The 16,501-nt window shown below is 42.8% G+C and overlaps 1 protein-coding gene across 4 annotated transcripts in view; it reads right to left on the bottom strand.

The window, feature by feature from the left end:
* Nucleotides 1-217: 217 nt before the first annotated feature.
* The window catches only part of LOC110496126 (semaphorin-3E), a 52,524-nt gene continuing 36,240 nt past the window's right edge, over nt 218-16,501 (bottom strand). Inside the window, exons 8-17 of one of the 4 annotated variants that reach the window (XM_036955513.1) lie at nt 15,813-15,927; nt 10,817-10,886; nt 10,585-10,729; nt 6,299-6,524; nt 5,873-5,964; nt 5,707-5,748; nt 5,148-5,314; nt 4,859-4,929; nt 2,358-2,494; nt 218-2,269 (exon numbers count right to left, since the gene is read on the bottom strand). In XM_036955513.1, coding sequence (XP_036811408.1) covers nt 1,667-2,269; nt 2,358-2,494; nt 4,859-4,929; nt 5,148-5,314; nt 5,707-5,748; nt 5,873-5,964; nt 6,299-6,524; nt 10,585-10,729; nt 10,817-10,886; nt 15,813-15,927 — 1,668 coding nt within the window. In that variant the 3' untranslated portion in view covers nt 218-1,666. The remainder of the gene's footprint in view (nt 2,270-2,357; nt 2,495-4,858; nt 4,930-5,147; nt 5,315-5,706; nt 5,749-5,872; nt 5,965-6,298; nt 6,525-10,584; nt 10,730-10,816; nt 10,887-15,812; nt 15,928-16,501) is intronic. The other 3 variants (XM_036955515.1, XM_036955514.1, XM_036955516.1) reach the window with 3 other exon arrangements.

Here is a 16,501-nt window from a genome sequence, read left to right as displayed (position 1 = left end):
TTTTAGACCATTGCTATGGTAGCCAGTGGAACAGATCAGCTGTGTGAACTCCATCCTCAGATGTCTCCAGTCTGAGTGTGTGTGTGTGTGTGTGTGTGTGTGTGTGTGTGTGTGTGTGTGTGTGTGTGTGTGTGTGCGTGTGTGTGTGTGTGTGTGTGTGTGTGTGTGTCAGCCACATTGTTGATAGCTGAATCCTAGAGGTGACACCGGTGAGAGAGCATACACATTTTTTAATGTCAGGTACACACACACACACACAGTAATGTCACACACACACACAGTTTCTATTTAGGCCAAAACTCTTACTCAACAAAAACACCTTGATGAACGTTACATTGTCAGAATGTGTAACAGATTAATTCCTCAGATGAGTTTGAATATTAATGAGACAGGCTCCTAGCCAATGACATGCTTGAATGGTCACTGTGGCGCTCTTCCTTATTCCAGAGGGAAAATGTGGTGACGTAGATTGGCTTCTGTTCTGGTTATTATGAACTCCATCTCTTCCATCATTACTGACCCCGGTGACAGAGAGAGAGGGGAAGAGAGGGGGGAAGAGAGAGAAATAGACAGCCATGCAGGAGCTGATATGAATATTCATTAATCAACTCTTTATAATTACCAGTTGAAGACACTTCACATTTAAGTTGGACATTTATTGAAGGGGAAATGCATCTGTTGAGATACACTTTGGATATGATTTCATATCTAAAGACTCAGATGAAGTATCTATAACTTTTATTGCGGGGTTACATCTATTCCATTTGATAGAATCCATGTTCCATCATCAACAGTAGATTCTCCAAACTGTTTATATTGTTCAGTGGTATTCTTTGTTGAATATTCTCTGAGCCGCACACACAGAATTTTGCATTAATGTAATCATTCAATGATGTCAACTTACCTAGAATTCTAATTCTCATGTGAAACCACATGAAATCACAAGTTAAACCATACGATCTGACAAAGTATGGTAGATAATACTCGCCTACATCGTCATGAAAGTTAACATTTAATTATACAGTAAAACAATATCACAGCACTGTTTCCAGTTGAATAAAATCAAAAGCACTACTAAACTCAAAACAGATACCTATACTAATAATCATGTAATTACAGTAAGACACATTAGAAAGAAACACTACTTGTTGATGTGCGTACGCTTGATGTATTTTCTAATCAGTGGTTTTTAACACGAGCAGCTCAAGAGTATCTCTAGAAACATACACATGTTTTATTTCTAATGAATCTGTTTGAATGTCTGTTATCTGTGTGTTCATCTGGCATGGCTGTGAATCCTTTGTCCGCTCAGAGAGGCCTGCTGTCAGTTCTGTGGTCTTAAAGTCAGAGGCCACGTCGTTCCAAACAATTAGTCTGTTCTACATGCCTTCGATCTGACGGACACTCAGGGACAAACACACTCTGCATATCTACCAGTGGCAAGGTTTCCACCAGAACTCATGGAAGGAAAAACACAATATAACAAAGTCTGGTTATTAGAAGGAATATGACAATATTTTCAAGTCTAAGAGAAGACAGTGCCACGTTTTAGCTTTGTTGGTTGTAGTATTCTCTACTGAAAAAAACCTGTCCCAGTGTGTGTGTGTGTGTGTGTGTGTGTGTGTGTGTGTGTTGTACAGTCTCTACCCTCTCACTCTCTCTCCCCTCAGTTGTCCAAGGTGTGTCTGGGGGCTCGGTGTGGGTCTCCTTTCCCCCTCCCCTTCCTCTCTCCTACTTCCATTGGCTGGGTGTATCTGCGTTTAGTCTTCCTGCGTCTCTTCCCTGAGCACCAGACCCTCTCACAGTACTCCTCCACCTTCTGGGAGTCCCCATAGCCTATCAGCTGGAGAAACTCCTTGTACCACAGCTGTGAGGAAGGGCCTGGTCCTGGGGCTGGCAGCCTGGATGTAGTACCAGGGCCTGGCAGCCTGGAGGTAGGGCCTGGAGTTGGGGCTTGGGCTAAGGATAACCCTGGCAGGGCTCCTTGTAGCCTGGAACTTGGGTCAGAGTTGGAACCAGGGTGGGGGTCTGGAGAGGTATCTATAGGGAGGTGACAGGTTTCTTTTTTCTCCCCCTCTCCCTCCTCCCCTGTCTTGTGTATCAGGGCCCCAACCTTCTGCCCTCCCAACACGTGTAGCGTGACCCTCAGTAGGGTGTGGACATAGCCATGTTCCACCGTCTGACACACGTACACACCAGCATCCCCGCTCCGAACACGCAGGAACAGCAGCCCGTGGGTTGTCATAACTACACGCTCATCACCTCCGACCTGGAGGTAGGGAGAGATGGGTAAGGTTAAAAAGAGATGGGAAAGCAGGGAATAGGGGAGGAAAGTGATGTTTGTGTGTGTGTCTCACCTCCTCTCTGTCTGGGTCCCTCTGTATGTACCACATGACTCTGGCCTGTAGAGAACGAGGGGTACACTCTAGTAGAGTACTGTTACTCTCTACCCCATACACCTGCATCTCCCCTGCACCCTGGTACTGCTCCCCTACTGAGACATCAGGAGACATTAGATGTGAGATGTAAAAAAGAGGACAACAGAGTAATTCAACTTACAGTGATCTCTCTTTTATCCTCATGCCTGTCACACAAAGCTTCTCTATACACACTTCTCTATCATACACAGGTACATTTTTTTATGGACCTGAGCTTCAAAATTATAAGCTGCATGAAACATACCTCATAGGAGGTACATCTCAGATGGGACAGCTTCGCGCACACACACACACACACACACACACACACACACACACACACACACACACACACACACACATGAAATGTCAGGACTTTTTGGAGTGTAGAAATGTTTGACCATTAAAATATTCCTATATTCCTTAACCCAAAGATTTTCCAAAGATTGGTAAGCTGCCGCGGTCATCCCCCTCTTCAAAGGGGGTGACACTCTAGACCCAAACTGCTACAGACCTATATCTATCCTACCCTGTCTTTCTAAGGTCTTCGAAAGCCAAGTTAACAAACAGATTACCGACCCTTTCGAATTCCATCGTACCTTCCCAGCTATGCAATCTGGTTTCAGAGCTGGTCATGGGTGCACCTCAGCCACGCTCAAGGTCCTAAATGACATCATAACCACCATCGATAAGAGACATTACTGTGCAGCCGTCAATCACCACATTCTTATTGGCAGACTCGACAACCTTGGTTTCTCAAATGATTGCCTCGCCTGGTTTACCAACTACTTCTCTGATAGAGTTCAGTGTGTCAAATTGGAGGGCCTGTTGTCCGGACCTCTGACAGTCTCTATGGGGGTGCCACAGGGTTCAATCCTCGGGCCGACTCTCTTCTCTGTATACATCAATGATGTTGCTCTCGCTGCTGGTGATTCTCTAATACACCTCTACGCAGACGACACCATTCTGTATAATTCTGGCCCCTCTTTGGACACTGTGTTTACTAACCTCCAGACGAGCTTCAATGCCATTCAACTCTCCTTCCGTGGCCTCCAACTGCTCTTAAACGCAAGTAAAACTAAATGCATGCTCTTCAACCGATCACTGCCCGCACCTGCTCGCCCGTCCAGCATCACTACTCTGGACGGCTCTGACTTAGAATATGTGAACAACTAAAAATACCTAGGTGTCTGGTTAGACTGTAAACTCTCCTTCCAGACTCACATTAAGCATCTCCAATCCAAAATTAAATCTAGAATTGGCTTCCTGTATCGCAACAAAGCATTCTTCACTCATGCTGCCAAACATACCCTTGTAAAACTGACCGTCCTACCGATCCTCGACTTCGGTGATGTCATCTATAAAATAGCCTCCAACACTACTCAACAAACTGGATGCAGTCTATCACAGGGCCATCCGTTTTGTCACCAAAGGCCCATACACTACCCACCATTGCGACCTGTACGCTCTCGTTGGTTGGCCCTTGCTTCATACTCGTCGCCAAACCCACTGGCTACAGGTTATCTACAAGTCTCTGCTAGGTAAAGCCCCGCCTTATCTCAGCTCACTGGTCACCATAGCAGCACGCGCTCCAGCAGGCATATCTCACTGGTCACCCCCAAAGCCAATTCCTCCTTTGGTCGTCTTTCCTTCCAGTTCTCTGCTGCCTATGACTGGAACAAACTGCAAATATCTCTGAAGCTGGAGACTCGTATCTCCCTCAATAGCTTTAAGAACCAGCTGTCAGAGCAGCTCACAGATCACTGCACCTGTACACAGCTCATCTGTAAACAGCCCATCTATCTACCTACCTCATCCCCATACTGTATTTATCTTGCTCCTGTGCACCCCAGTATCTCTACTTGCACATTCATCTTCTGCACATCTACCATGTCAGTGTTTAATTGCTATATTAAAATGACTTCGCCACCAACACTTTTTATTACCTTAACTCCCTTATCTTACTTCATTTGCACTCACTGTAAATATACTTTTTGTTTGACTATGTTTTGTTTATTCCATGTGTAACTCTGTGTTGTTGTATCTGTCGAATTGCTATGCTTTATCTTGGCCAGGTCGCAGTTGCAAATGAGAACTTGTTCTCAACTAGCCTACCTGGTTAAATAAAGGTGATATATATATATATTTTTTTTTAAAACCCCCAACCCTGAACCTAAACCTAAACCTAAACTTAACCTTAACCTTAACCTTAACCTTAACCAAACCCTAACCCTAACCCTAACCCTAACCTTAACCCCAAATACCATAACCTTAAACCTAACCTTAACCCTAGTTGTAACCCCAAAACACTAAATCTAACCCTTATGCTTAAAATAGCATTTGTTTTTCTACCTACCTACTTCCTTCCTACTTTCAGGTGAAATGTTAGGACTTTGGGGTCCTGATAATGCAGGAAAACAAACACACACACACAGACTGACCATCAATCTGTAGCCCGTTGCACAGCTGTACAGCGTTGCCATGGCGAACATCCTGTCTCCTGAATCGTCTACTGAGAGAGAGGGGTAAGGGAGGAGGGTGTTAGATTGGCATTTGAGAGAGTGAGATAAGGACAGAGAGGAATTAGAGAGGATAGAGGTGCTGGATGAGGTGCTAATGAGTGATATGTGATCCCTCTGCACCTCTGTGCTTGTGCACATGTGCATGAGTCTGTGTCTGTGTCTGTGTGTGACTGTACATGCCTGTGTGTCTTGTGTGTTTGTGTCTCACCTCTTAGTGTAAACCCCAGCAGGGTAGTATCGTGAGCAGGTAATTCCATCCCAGGCGCAGTAAGGGTCCCTCGCTAGGCAACAGTCGGCACACTCAGACCCGTACAGGTCACACTGATGGAGCCTCACCTGAGCCACACCAACCTCAGAACCCACATATAGCTGTTGCTATGGAAACGACAAAACAGGGACAGAAATGAATGGAGGTACACATTGGAGTATATATCAAGCACAGGAGGATGGTGGCACCTTAATTGGGGAGACAGGGCTTGTGGTAATGACTGGAGCGGAGTCAGTGGAATGGTATTAAATACATCAAACACATGGTTTCCAGGTGTTTGATGTCATTCCATTTGGTCCGTTCCAGCCATTAACATGAGCCGTTCTGCCCTCAGCAGCCTCCTGTGATATCAAGAACATAAAATGCATTACATTCCCCACATTCAGATGTCAATACACTGTGATCCTGTGGTTAGATGAAGGTACTACAGTTTTAAACAACCGCACAACATTGTTTTTTTATTAATTAAACATTTTAAGACAATACATAGTTTTCATACCCGTTTAGCTGATATGATGATCTCAGTTATTGGAAAAGGGACCTATAAAGAAGTCAAATATATATTTTTTAACTTCCACAATGAAATCAAATTGTTGAGTGCCAATCTTCTTTATGTGTGCAATGACTATTGTTTGCCACATGGTGGCAGTGACTAACAACAGTACCTTGAACACCTGCAGTTCCTCCAGCAGCACTTCCTCTATGGTGTCTGTGTCTTTGTTGTAGATGGTGATAACCTTCAACACCACAGAGTCGCCTACGGGAGAGAGTATCATCTGATGTAAATGTAACCCTTTCACCAATTCAACCACCCATTCAGAAAGGAAATCCAAATGGAAGAGTCAAAGCCTTTGTTTTGGAATGTCATTGTCTCTCTCTCTTCATCTTGTCTCTGTAGATTGTGATTGTAATGCACATTTTTGGAGATCAAAATATTTTAAGCAAATTCTCATGAAAGACAGATTGAGTGACTTTAATAATTTGAATACTTTGAACACTGGGCATACAGTGAGTGATACTGAATGCCCAGTGGAGGGAGCACAAACCCTGAAGATACAGTACACAGCACTGGACAATTTCAGGATTTGTACCTGTTCCTATATACAGAACATGATAGTGTCCATCCTGGGCCTGGACACGGTCCACAGCGATCTGAGTTAGTCTCCTCCCCCCTGGCTCTGTCTGCAGTAGAACTGGTCTGCGGTGGAGGGGGAGGACCGGGCTAAACATGACCGGGTGGGAACGCACGAATCGCAGAACCTCATCAGGGAACTCCTTAGAACCTGAGAACCCACCACCATTCACCTCACTGGCACACTGGAAAGAGAGAGGAAGGGAAAGAGATGGAGGGGGAGAAGGGTTAAAGAGAGAGAGAGAGAGAGAGAGAGAGATGGGGAGAATACATTTTGGAATAAGAAAATAGCATTACACTGTGATAGACTACAATGATTCACTGGCGTACCAGACATCCCTCCTGCCCTGCAAGGCTCGAACAAGCTCTGAGAGCCAATGCGCCTATCTGACATGGTTGTCTATTTTTCGTTATATACTGTATACAGTACCAGTCAAAAGTTTGGACACACCTACTCATTCAAGGGTTTTCTTTATTTGTACTATTTTCTACATAGTAAAATGACAGTGAAGACATGAAAACTATGAAAAATCACACATGGAATCATGTAGTAACCAAAAAATATATATTTGAGATTCTTTAAAGTAGCCACCCTTTGCCTTGATGACAGCTTTGAACACACTTGACATTCTCTCAACCAGCTTCACCTGGAAAGCTTTTCCAACAGTATTGAAGGGGTTCCCACATATGCTGAGCACTTGTTGGCTGCTTTTCCTTCACTCTGTGGTCCAACTTCTACCATCTCAAATGGGTTTTTTGGTTACTACATGATTCCATATGTGTTATTTCATAGTTTTGATGTCTTCACTATTATTTTACAATGTAGAAAATAGTAAAAATAAAGAAAATCTCTTGAATGGGTAGGTGTGTCCAAACATTTGAGTGGTACTGTATATACAGTGCACTTGGAAAGTATTCAGACCCCTTGACTTTTTCCACATTTTGTTACGTTACTGCCTTGTTCTGAAATTGATTAAATGTATTTTTTCCCTCAACAATCTGCAAACAAAACCCCATAATGACATGTCATGCAGATTCAGAAATGTTTGCAAATGTATAAAAAATGTAAACAGAAATATCTTAGTTACATAAGTATTCAGACCCTTTGCTGTCTTTCCTGTTTCCATTCATCATCCTAGAGATGTTTCTACAACTTAATTGGAGTCCACCTGTGGTAAATTCAATTGATTAGAAAGGATTTGGAAAGGCACATACCTGTCTATATACGATTCCACTGTTGACAGTTCATGTCAGAGCAAAAACCATGAGGTCAAAGGAAATGTCCGTAGAGCTCCGAGACAGGATTGTGATGAGGCACAGATCTGGGGAAGGGTACCAAAATATTTCTGCAGCATTGAAGCTCCCCAAGTGTTCTCCATCATTCTTAAATGGAAGAAGTTTGGAACTATCAAGACTCTTCCTAGAGTTGGCCGCTTGGCCAAACTGAGCAATCGGGGGAGAAGGGCCTTGGTCAGAGAGGTGTCCAAGACCCCAATAGTTACTCTTGACAGAGCGGAGATGGGAGAAGTGGAGATGGGAGAACCTCCCAAAAGGACAACCATCTCTGCAGCACTCTACCGATCAGGCCTTTATGGTAAAGTGGCCAGACGGAAGACACACCTCAGTAAAAGGCTCTTGACAGTCTGCTTGGAGTTTGCCAAAGACTCTCAGACCATGAGAAACAATATTCTCTAGTCTGATGAAACCAAGATTGGGCCTGATTGCCAAGCGTCATGTCTGGAGGAGACCTGGTACCATCCCTACGGTGAAGCATGGTGGTGGCAGCACCATGCTGTGGGGATGTTTTTCAGTGTTAGGGACTGGGAGACTATTCAGGATCGAGGGAAACATGATCAAAGCAAAGTACAGAGAGTTCCTTGATGAAAACCTGCGCCAGAACGCTCAGGAACTCAGACAGGGACAAAGGTTAATCTTCCAACAGGACAACGACCCTAGGCAAAACAACGCAGAAGTGGCTTCGGGACATGTCTCTGAATGTCCTGGAGTGGCCCAGCCAGAGCCTGGACTTGAACCCGATTGAACATCTCTGGAGAGGCCTGAAAATAGCTGTGCAGCGATGCTCCCCATCCAACCTGACAGAGCTTCAGAGGATCTGCAGATAAGAATTGGAGACACTCACCAAAAACAGGTGTGCCAAGCTTGCAACGTCATACCCAAGAAGACTCGAGGCTTTAATCGCTGCCAAGGTGCTTCAACAAAGTACTGAGTAAAGGGTCTGAATACTTATGTAATGTAATATTTCAGTTTTTTATTTGTAATACATTCTGCTTCGTCATTATGGGGTATTGTGTGTATATTAATTAAAGAAAAAAACGACTTAATACATTTTTAGAAATTTTGCTGGAATGTAACAAAATGTGGAAAAAGTGAAGGGGTCTTAATACTTTCCGAATGCACTGTATATGAATAATGCTGTCAGTAACCCCTCCAAAAAGAAATGTATAAAATTGTTTCATTTCCATATGTACTAGGAAGCTAAGTATTTGTTTCTTGTGCTTCAAGAATGTGACTGATCAAAGTGCCTCAGGACTTGAAAAATAAATCATTGAACTGATTGAAAGTATAAGGGCATATGGTGAACAAATGCCGTGGTCAAGGCGCCAGTGCAATGAGTGGAGCTAAAGCGTGTCTCAATTTTAGTTTAGAAAACGATCTCACTGCAGAAGTGACGGTTACAGGGATGGTTAAAAACAGCTTGATTGCCGTAGGAACATCAGGGAAATTGTGCAGAAGCGAGTGGTGCTTCAAATACAGCAGTTATGCAACATCTTTAATTGAGCTTCTCGCATTCTCCTTTGTTGTTGTTGACAACCTCAATACGTTACAGAAAGAGATTAAGTGTCCAGGTAGGTCTGGGACAGGTCGTCTGGATACTGGACAGCCAACAACTTGGCAGATGCAAACAGATGATCATCTTTAGCGACCAACTGTTCTTGAGGGCTCAACCAAAAAAAGCGGTTTGCGATTTTGTTCAAACTGGTGAACTGGCCTTTGAGTTGTATGGTTGCAAAATCAACAGTCCCTTATCTCTGGTATATCTTGGCATACCTCATTCAAGATACGTTCAAATTATGTGAAGCACAATGCACAATGTCTCAGGAAAGACCGTTTGGGTTGTCAATACTCAATATAGAAAACGGTTGGGCCGGCAACCTGGACCTACAGGCCGCTGTGAAAACATTTGCACATAAAAATGCAAGGCGACGCCGTCGCATATTGCAGCTCCTATAGGCCTCTACATAGAAGAAAAGAGATTGTATTATTAATGCTAATCTTAGAAAAAAGGGTTCCAAAAAGCTTATTCAGCTGTCCCCATAGGAGAACCCTTTTTGATTCCAGGTAGAACCATGTTGGGTTCCATGTAGAGCCCTCTGTAGAAAGGAGCCAAAATGGTTCTATCTATAACCAAAAGGGTTCTTCAAAGGGTTCTCCTATGGGGACAGGTTTAGGTAGAACCTTTGTTTTTTAGACTGGAGACTGGTTTTACGGACTTTACACCATTTTCTATCCAAGCTGGGAGAGAGTGTGAGGACGGCTCATGTCATGGAGATTCAGGTAGGCTATACAGGAGTGTGGTATATTTTTAAGAAATACGTTGGTTGCTGATTAGTATGCTGTTGTCTCTAACATTCATTTCACAATCTGCAATGTTTGAATTTCCAACTTTATTTACTGAACCAGTAATTACATTGTTGCCACCAGCCAGCAGTCCAAATGGACGCCCTGCGACACCATGTGCTGGGAGGTCCAGAGAAACTGCGTTATGCCAGTGCAATGATTGCTACTAAAGCTGTGTGTTACTGTATAAAAACATAATATAGCATGCTTGTATTGGATTCAGGCCTAGATTGTCCTCTTCCCTGATGTTAGCTGCAGAGATAGCTACAGTAGCTATGACATTCACAGGAAAGGTTCTACAACAACTTGTAACACTATGTATCTGCAAAGGGCGGCTGCCACAGACTGGGGAGCGCTGAGAATGTAAAATTCTGCTGCTTGAATATCACCTTGTTCAAAATTATTGTTGAAATTGTATGGTTTGGATATATGGAGTTTGCTGTGATGGAGGTGCACCGCTTAAGCAAATTCATAAACGACCTTATCATGTTACATCCACCATGCAGTGCTTGGACCCTTATTCATCAGGTTTGGAGAGGCAATCAGGTATATTGATAAGTCAGTAGATGTTGTCGCTGTGGGGGTGGCTGTTGGAACAGGACTCACAGATCCGGGGCGTGGGTAGGGGACCCGGCCTTCGTAGGGGGTCCAGTGGTGCTCTGGTCTCTCCCGGTGGGCAAACTGGCCATTGAACGCTGCTCGCACATCATCCATGTGGTACACACACACCGCATAGCCCTGGAACACAGCACTATGGAGAGGAGAGAAATGTATGTTGATATGTTCATTTCAATATACCAGTAAATGGTATGAACATTAAAAACATGACTCAGCTGACCTTGTAGTGCTGAAGAGGCCAAAAATCTCTGGATTCTTCTCATCCTTGTTCTTCAACACAAATACATCCTCTGAAATGTGACATTTAATAACATATGAATTTATTTGGAAGACATGCATAACAATCAGCTAATGGTGCGTGATTTCACCTGACATAGTAAATGTGCTCACTCGTCAGGACACCGTTGCTCAGAGGAGCTAGCCAACAACACAGCTACAGTTACACAATCACTTCAAACTGAAGCTGGAAAGGCTGTAAACTAGCTGCAATTTGTTTCATTTGACCTTTTTTCAATGGATATTTTTTGTATATATGCCTAAAAATGATGCCAGCTGATTCATTATTTTAGCTGGCTGAGAAACGCTTCCTGCTTTTCTGTCTCATCCTGACTCCTGAAATGTTCATTACTATAGGACAGCTGAAGATCTCATTTTAATTTTGAAACAATGTTGCAAATGTTGAAGAGAAAGACAGCAAGGTTTACGCAAATCTCCTCCATTGAAAACTAAATGTTAGTCTAAAAGTAATGTGAGATAATGTCTAGATGCTTTTTATAGTGGAGATGAAGTTTATACGTTGCCTGTCTGGGCTGATGAGACAGAGGATTGTGCAGTCAGATGGAACAGGGTAAATAGGCATTTTAACGTCATAGATTTAGCCGGTGGTAACTTGTGGAATAGACACCTGCTGAAATGCAGTTTTGGCAAATCAGTATTCAGGATTAGACCCACCCGTTGTATAAACGTTGCTATGGAGTTGCTACTGTAAGAGAGTTTATAGCTACTGGCTACCTGCTGTTAGCTAAAAAACCTACCTAGTCAATGAAAAAATGGACAATAAAAATGACAAAGGACAGGAAAAAGGACGGGAAAACAAATAACTAAACTTACACAAGCAAGAGAAAACAATTCAGACAGAAAACAAGAAAGGTAGGCTTGGTTTATGTTCTAAAACACCTAGGTAGAACTAGCCAAGTGCAAACCAGCTGTAACATCTACTGTATCCAGCTGTAATCAACTAAGATGGATACATTTACAAGCCCCAAGCTCAGCAACCTTGCTATCAAATATGCAGAAGGTATTGCCAGTGAAGCAGGGAAGAAAAATGATAAAGCAAAGGTTTTAGACGAGCACCCAGAGATCCTAAGAGCAGACTTTATGCTACAAAAAGACAAAGAAATCAATGTGGATCTTCTATTTTTCACTGAACGTCCAAATGTTTGGCATGCAGCCCAGCGCAAAGCGCACAAACATCTTAAAATGTCTGGAAACAAGACCATGAGACAGTTGTATGTGGACACAACCCCAGAATGGAATTCATATTAATATATATAATAATGGAACAGTAATGATCCAGTCTAGAGCTGTTTGAAGAAGAGTTCGACAGAATGTATCCTTTAGTGGATGATGAACTAAAAACGGACGTCTCCACTAACAATGCCTGTAGCAGCTGTGTGCACCCCAAAAACTTTACCTACCCTGACCTGCCAACCTCCCAACAGTCTGACCACGTTCAGCTGAACACACATCCAGAGGACATGGGACAGGATCCGGTTCAACCCGGGAGACCGCCCAAAACTATTCCCAAGACAACAGACAGCTAAATTATGGTGTCCCACTACTGACAGTGCACTATAACTGCGCTATCAAGCCAAGCTGGAAAGTCTTGACAACCTTACATTACATGCTGGGACAAATGACCTGCGCACAATAGGAGAAAGAGTGGCAGAGAAAGCACACACCCTGTTCCCAAGGACAAACATGATTATATCCACCCTTCTACCAAGCAAAGATCTCTCCTGGCAAATGATCCATACTGTCAACCAAAGAATCACCATGGACTGTGCCTCACTACCAAATGTCCGCATCTCTTACCACCCCAACCTGACATGTAAGCACTTGTACGACCACGTACACCTGGTCCATGAAGGATTCAGAATATTTGCCAAGGACCTGAAGGACCTGAGTTCCACAATCATACCAGCCGAGCAACAGAGCCCCCCCACCTCCTCGCTATCTAAGAAGAGAGAGGAGGCCAATTTAATCTCAGATGAGCAAGACACAGACATCTCTTGCCACTGCTAACACATCCAACACAAAGGTATTGAATCACCTTTGGCAGGGATTTACAGCCTCAAGTCTTCTTGGGTATGATGCTACAGAAAAACCTTATTTACATAAGAATTCAGACCCTTTGCTATAAGACTTTAAATTGAGCTCAGGTGCATCCTGTTTCCATTGATCATCCTTGAGATGTTTCTACAACTTGACTGGGGTCCACCTGTGGTAAATTCAATTGATTGGACATGATTTGGAAAGGCACACACCTGTCTATATGAGGTCCCAAAGTTAACAGTGCATGTCAGCGCAAAAACCAAGTCATAACGGACAAAGGAATTGTTCGTAGAGATCCGAGACAGGATTGTGTTGAGCCACCGATCTGGGGAAGGCTATCAACAAATGTCTGCAGCATTGAAGGTCCCCAAGAACACAGTGACCTTCATCATTCTTAAATTGTAGAAGTTTGGAACCACCAAGACTCTTCTTAGAGCTGGCCGCTTGGCCAAACTGAGCAATCGGGAGAGAAGGGCCTTGGTCAGGGAGGAGACCAAAAACCCGATGGTCACTCTGACAGAGCTCCAGAGTTATTTTTTAAATTCTTAGTTTTATTTAATTAAATGTATTGACTGAAGATTACACAATACACTAGCTGTAGTGTTTTACCTGTATACATTATTATACAGTTGAAGTTGGAAGTTTACATACACTTAGGTTGGTGTCATTACAACTTGTTCTTCAACCACTCCACAAATTGTGTCCCACCACCCGCCAACCCCTCTTTTTATGCTTCTACTACTCTCTGTTCATCATATATGCATAGTCACTTTGACGATACCTACATGTACATTCTACCTCAATAAGCCTGACTAACAGGTGTCTAACAGTTATATAGCCTTGCTACTCTTTTTTCAAATTACTTTTTACTGTTGTTTTATTTCTTTACTTACCCCCCCCCCACCACACACACACACACACACACACACACACATACCTTCTTTTACCGCACCATTGGTTAGAGCCTGTAAGTAAGCATTTCACTGTAAGGTGTTACTATGTTACTATAACACTATTATTCGGCGCACATGACAAATAAACTTTGATTTGATTTGATTAACAAACTATAGTTTTGGCAAGTCGGTTAGGACATCTACTTTGTGCACAAGTAATATTTCCAACAATTGCTTACAGACAGATTATTTCACTTATAATTCACTGTATCACAATTACAGTGGGTCAGAAGTTTACATTCACTAAATTGACTGTGCCTTTAAACAGCTTGGAAAATTCCAGAAAATGATGTAATGGCTTAAGAAGCTTCTGATAGCTAATTGACATCATTTGAGTCAATTGGAGGTGTACCTGTGGATGTATTTGAAGGCCTACCTTCAAACTCAGTGCCTCTTTGCATGACAACATGGGAAAATCAAAGAAATCAGCCAAGACCTCAGGAAAACAATTGTAGACCTCCACACGTCTGGTTCGTCCTTGGGAGGAATTTCCAAACGCTTGAAGGTACCACGTTCATCTGTACAAACAATAGTACGCAAGTAGAAACACCATGGGACCACGCAGCCATCATACCGCTCAGGAAGGAGACGCGTTCTGTCTCCTATAGATTAACGTACTTTGGTGAGAAAAGTACAAATCAATCCAGAACAACAGCAAAGGACCTTGTGAAGATGCTGGAGGAAACAGGTACAAAAGTATCTATATCCACAGTCAAACGAGTTCTATATCGACATAACATGAAAGGCCGCTCAGCAAGGAAGAAGCCACTGCTCCAAAACCTACGTAAAAAATACTGACTACAGTTTGCAACTGCACATGACAAAGATCGTACTTTTTGGAGAAATGCCCTCTGGTCTGATGAAACAAAATAGAACTGTTTGGCCATAATTACCATTGTTATGTTGAGGAAAAATGGGGAGGGTTGCAAGCCAAAGAACATCATCCCAACCGTGAAGCACGGGGGTGGCAGCATCATGTTTTGGGGTTGCTTTGCTGCAGGAGGGACTGGTGCACTTCACAAAATCGATGGCATTGTGAGGGAGGAATATTATGTGGATATATTGAAGCAACTTCTCAAGACATCAGTCAGGAAGTTAAAGCTTGGTCGCAAATGGGTCTTCCAAATGGACAATGACCCCAAGCATACTTCCAAAGTTGTGGCAAAATGGCTTAAGGACAACAAAGTCAAGGTATTGGAGTGGCCTTCACAAAGCCCTGACCTCCACAAAGCCCTGACCTCAATCCAATAGAAAATATGTGGGCAGAACCGAAAGAGCGTGTGTGAGCAAGGAGGCCTTCAAACCTGAAGCAGTTACACCAGCTCTGTCAGGAGGAATGGGCCAAAATTCACCTAATTTATTGTGTAAAGCTTTTGACCCAAGTTCAACAATTTAAAGGAAATGCTACCAAATACTAATTGAGTGTATGTCAACTTCTGACCCACTAGGAATGTGATGAAAGAAATAAAAGCTGAAATAAATAATTCTCTCTACTATTATTCTGACATTTCACATTCATTCTTAAAATCAAGTGGTAATCCTAACAGACATAAGACAGGGAATTTTTACTAGGATTAATGTCAGGAATTGTGAAAAACTGAGTTTAAATGTTTTTGGCTAAGGTGTATGTGAACTCCCGACTTCAACTGTATGTACTATTATTGTTACCACTGAAATTAACTGTATTTCATTATGCTCCTTGCATTGTAGTGTATTTACTGAAATGTAATATCCACAAATTGTGTTTAATACCAATAAAGCAATCTGAATTTGAATTTGAAGTGAGAGAAAGAGAGGGAGACAGAGAGAGAGAGAGAGAGAGAGAGGGAGAGAGAGGGGGAGGAAGGGAGAGAGAGCTTCAGGGTTCCATCAAGAAAATGTGCTATAGTTATATCCCCTGCCTTCACACACACACACACACGTCTGTACCTAGCTCGTCAAAGTGTGTGTCGATGCCATTGGGTCCAGCCACAGAGCAGATGAGACGAGTCTTTAGGAAGGAGCTCCAACGATTCACCAACATCCTCTGACCTCCCTGATCATTCTGAAGGGAGAGGATGGAGAAAGGGAGAGGGAAGAGGTTAGAATGGGAAGGAGTCGATGACAGTATACAGGACCTTCAGAAAGTTTTCACACCCCTTGACTTTTTCCACATTTGTTATGCTACAACAGCCTGAATGCAAAATGTATCAAATTTAGATTTTTTTTGTCACTGGTCTGCACACAATATCACATAATGTCAAAGTGGAATTATGTTTTTAAAAATGTTTAAAAAAAAGCTGAAATGTCTTGAATCAATAAGTATTCAAACCCTTTGTTATGTCAAGCCTAAATACGTTTAGCAGTACACATTTGCTTAACAAGTCACATAATAACTTGCATGGTTTGTGCTTAACATGACTCCACACATACAAATATCTGTAAGTTCCCTCTATCGAGAGGTGAATTTCAAACACAGATTCAACCACAAAGACCAGAGAGGGTTTCCAATATACAGTGCCTTGCGAAAGTATTCGGCCCCCTTGAACTTTGAAGCCTTTTGCCACATTTCAGGCTTCAAACATAAAGATATAAAACTGTATTTTTTTGTGAAGAATCAACAACAAGTGGGACACAAT

This window comes from Oncorhynchus mykiss, chromosome 2 (assembly GCF_013265735.2).
Source record: "Oncorhynchus mykiss isolate Arlee chromosome 2, USDA_OmykA_1.1, whole genome shotgun sequence".
Taxonomy (NCBI): Eukaryota; Metazoa; Chordata; class Actinopteri; order Salmoniformes; family Salmonidae; genus Oncorhynchus; species Oncorhynchus mykiss.
This window is presented reverse-complemented; position numbering and strand designations above follow the sequence as displayed.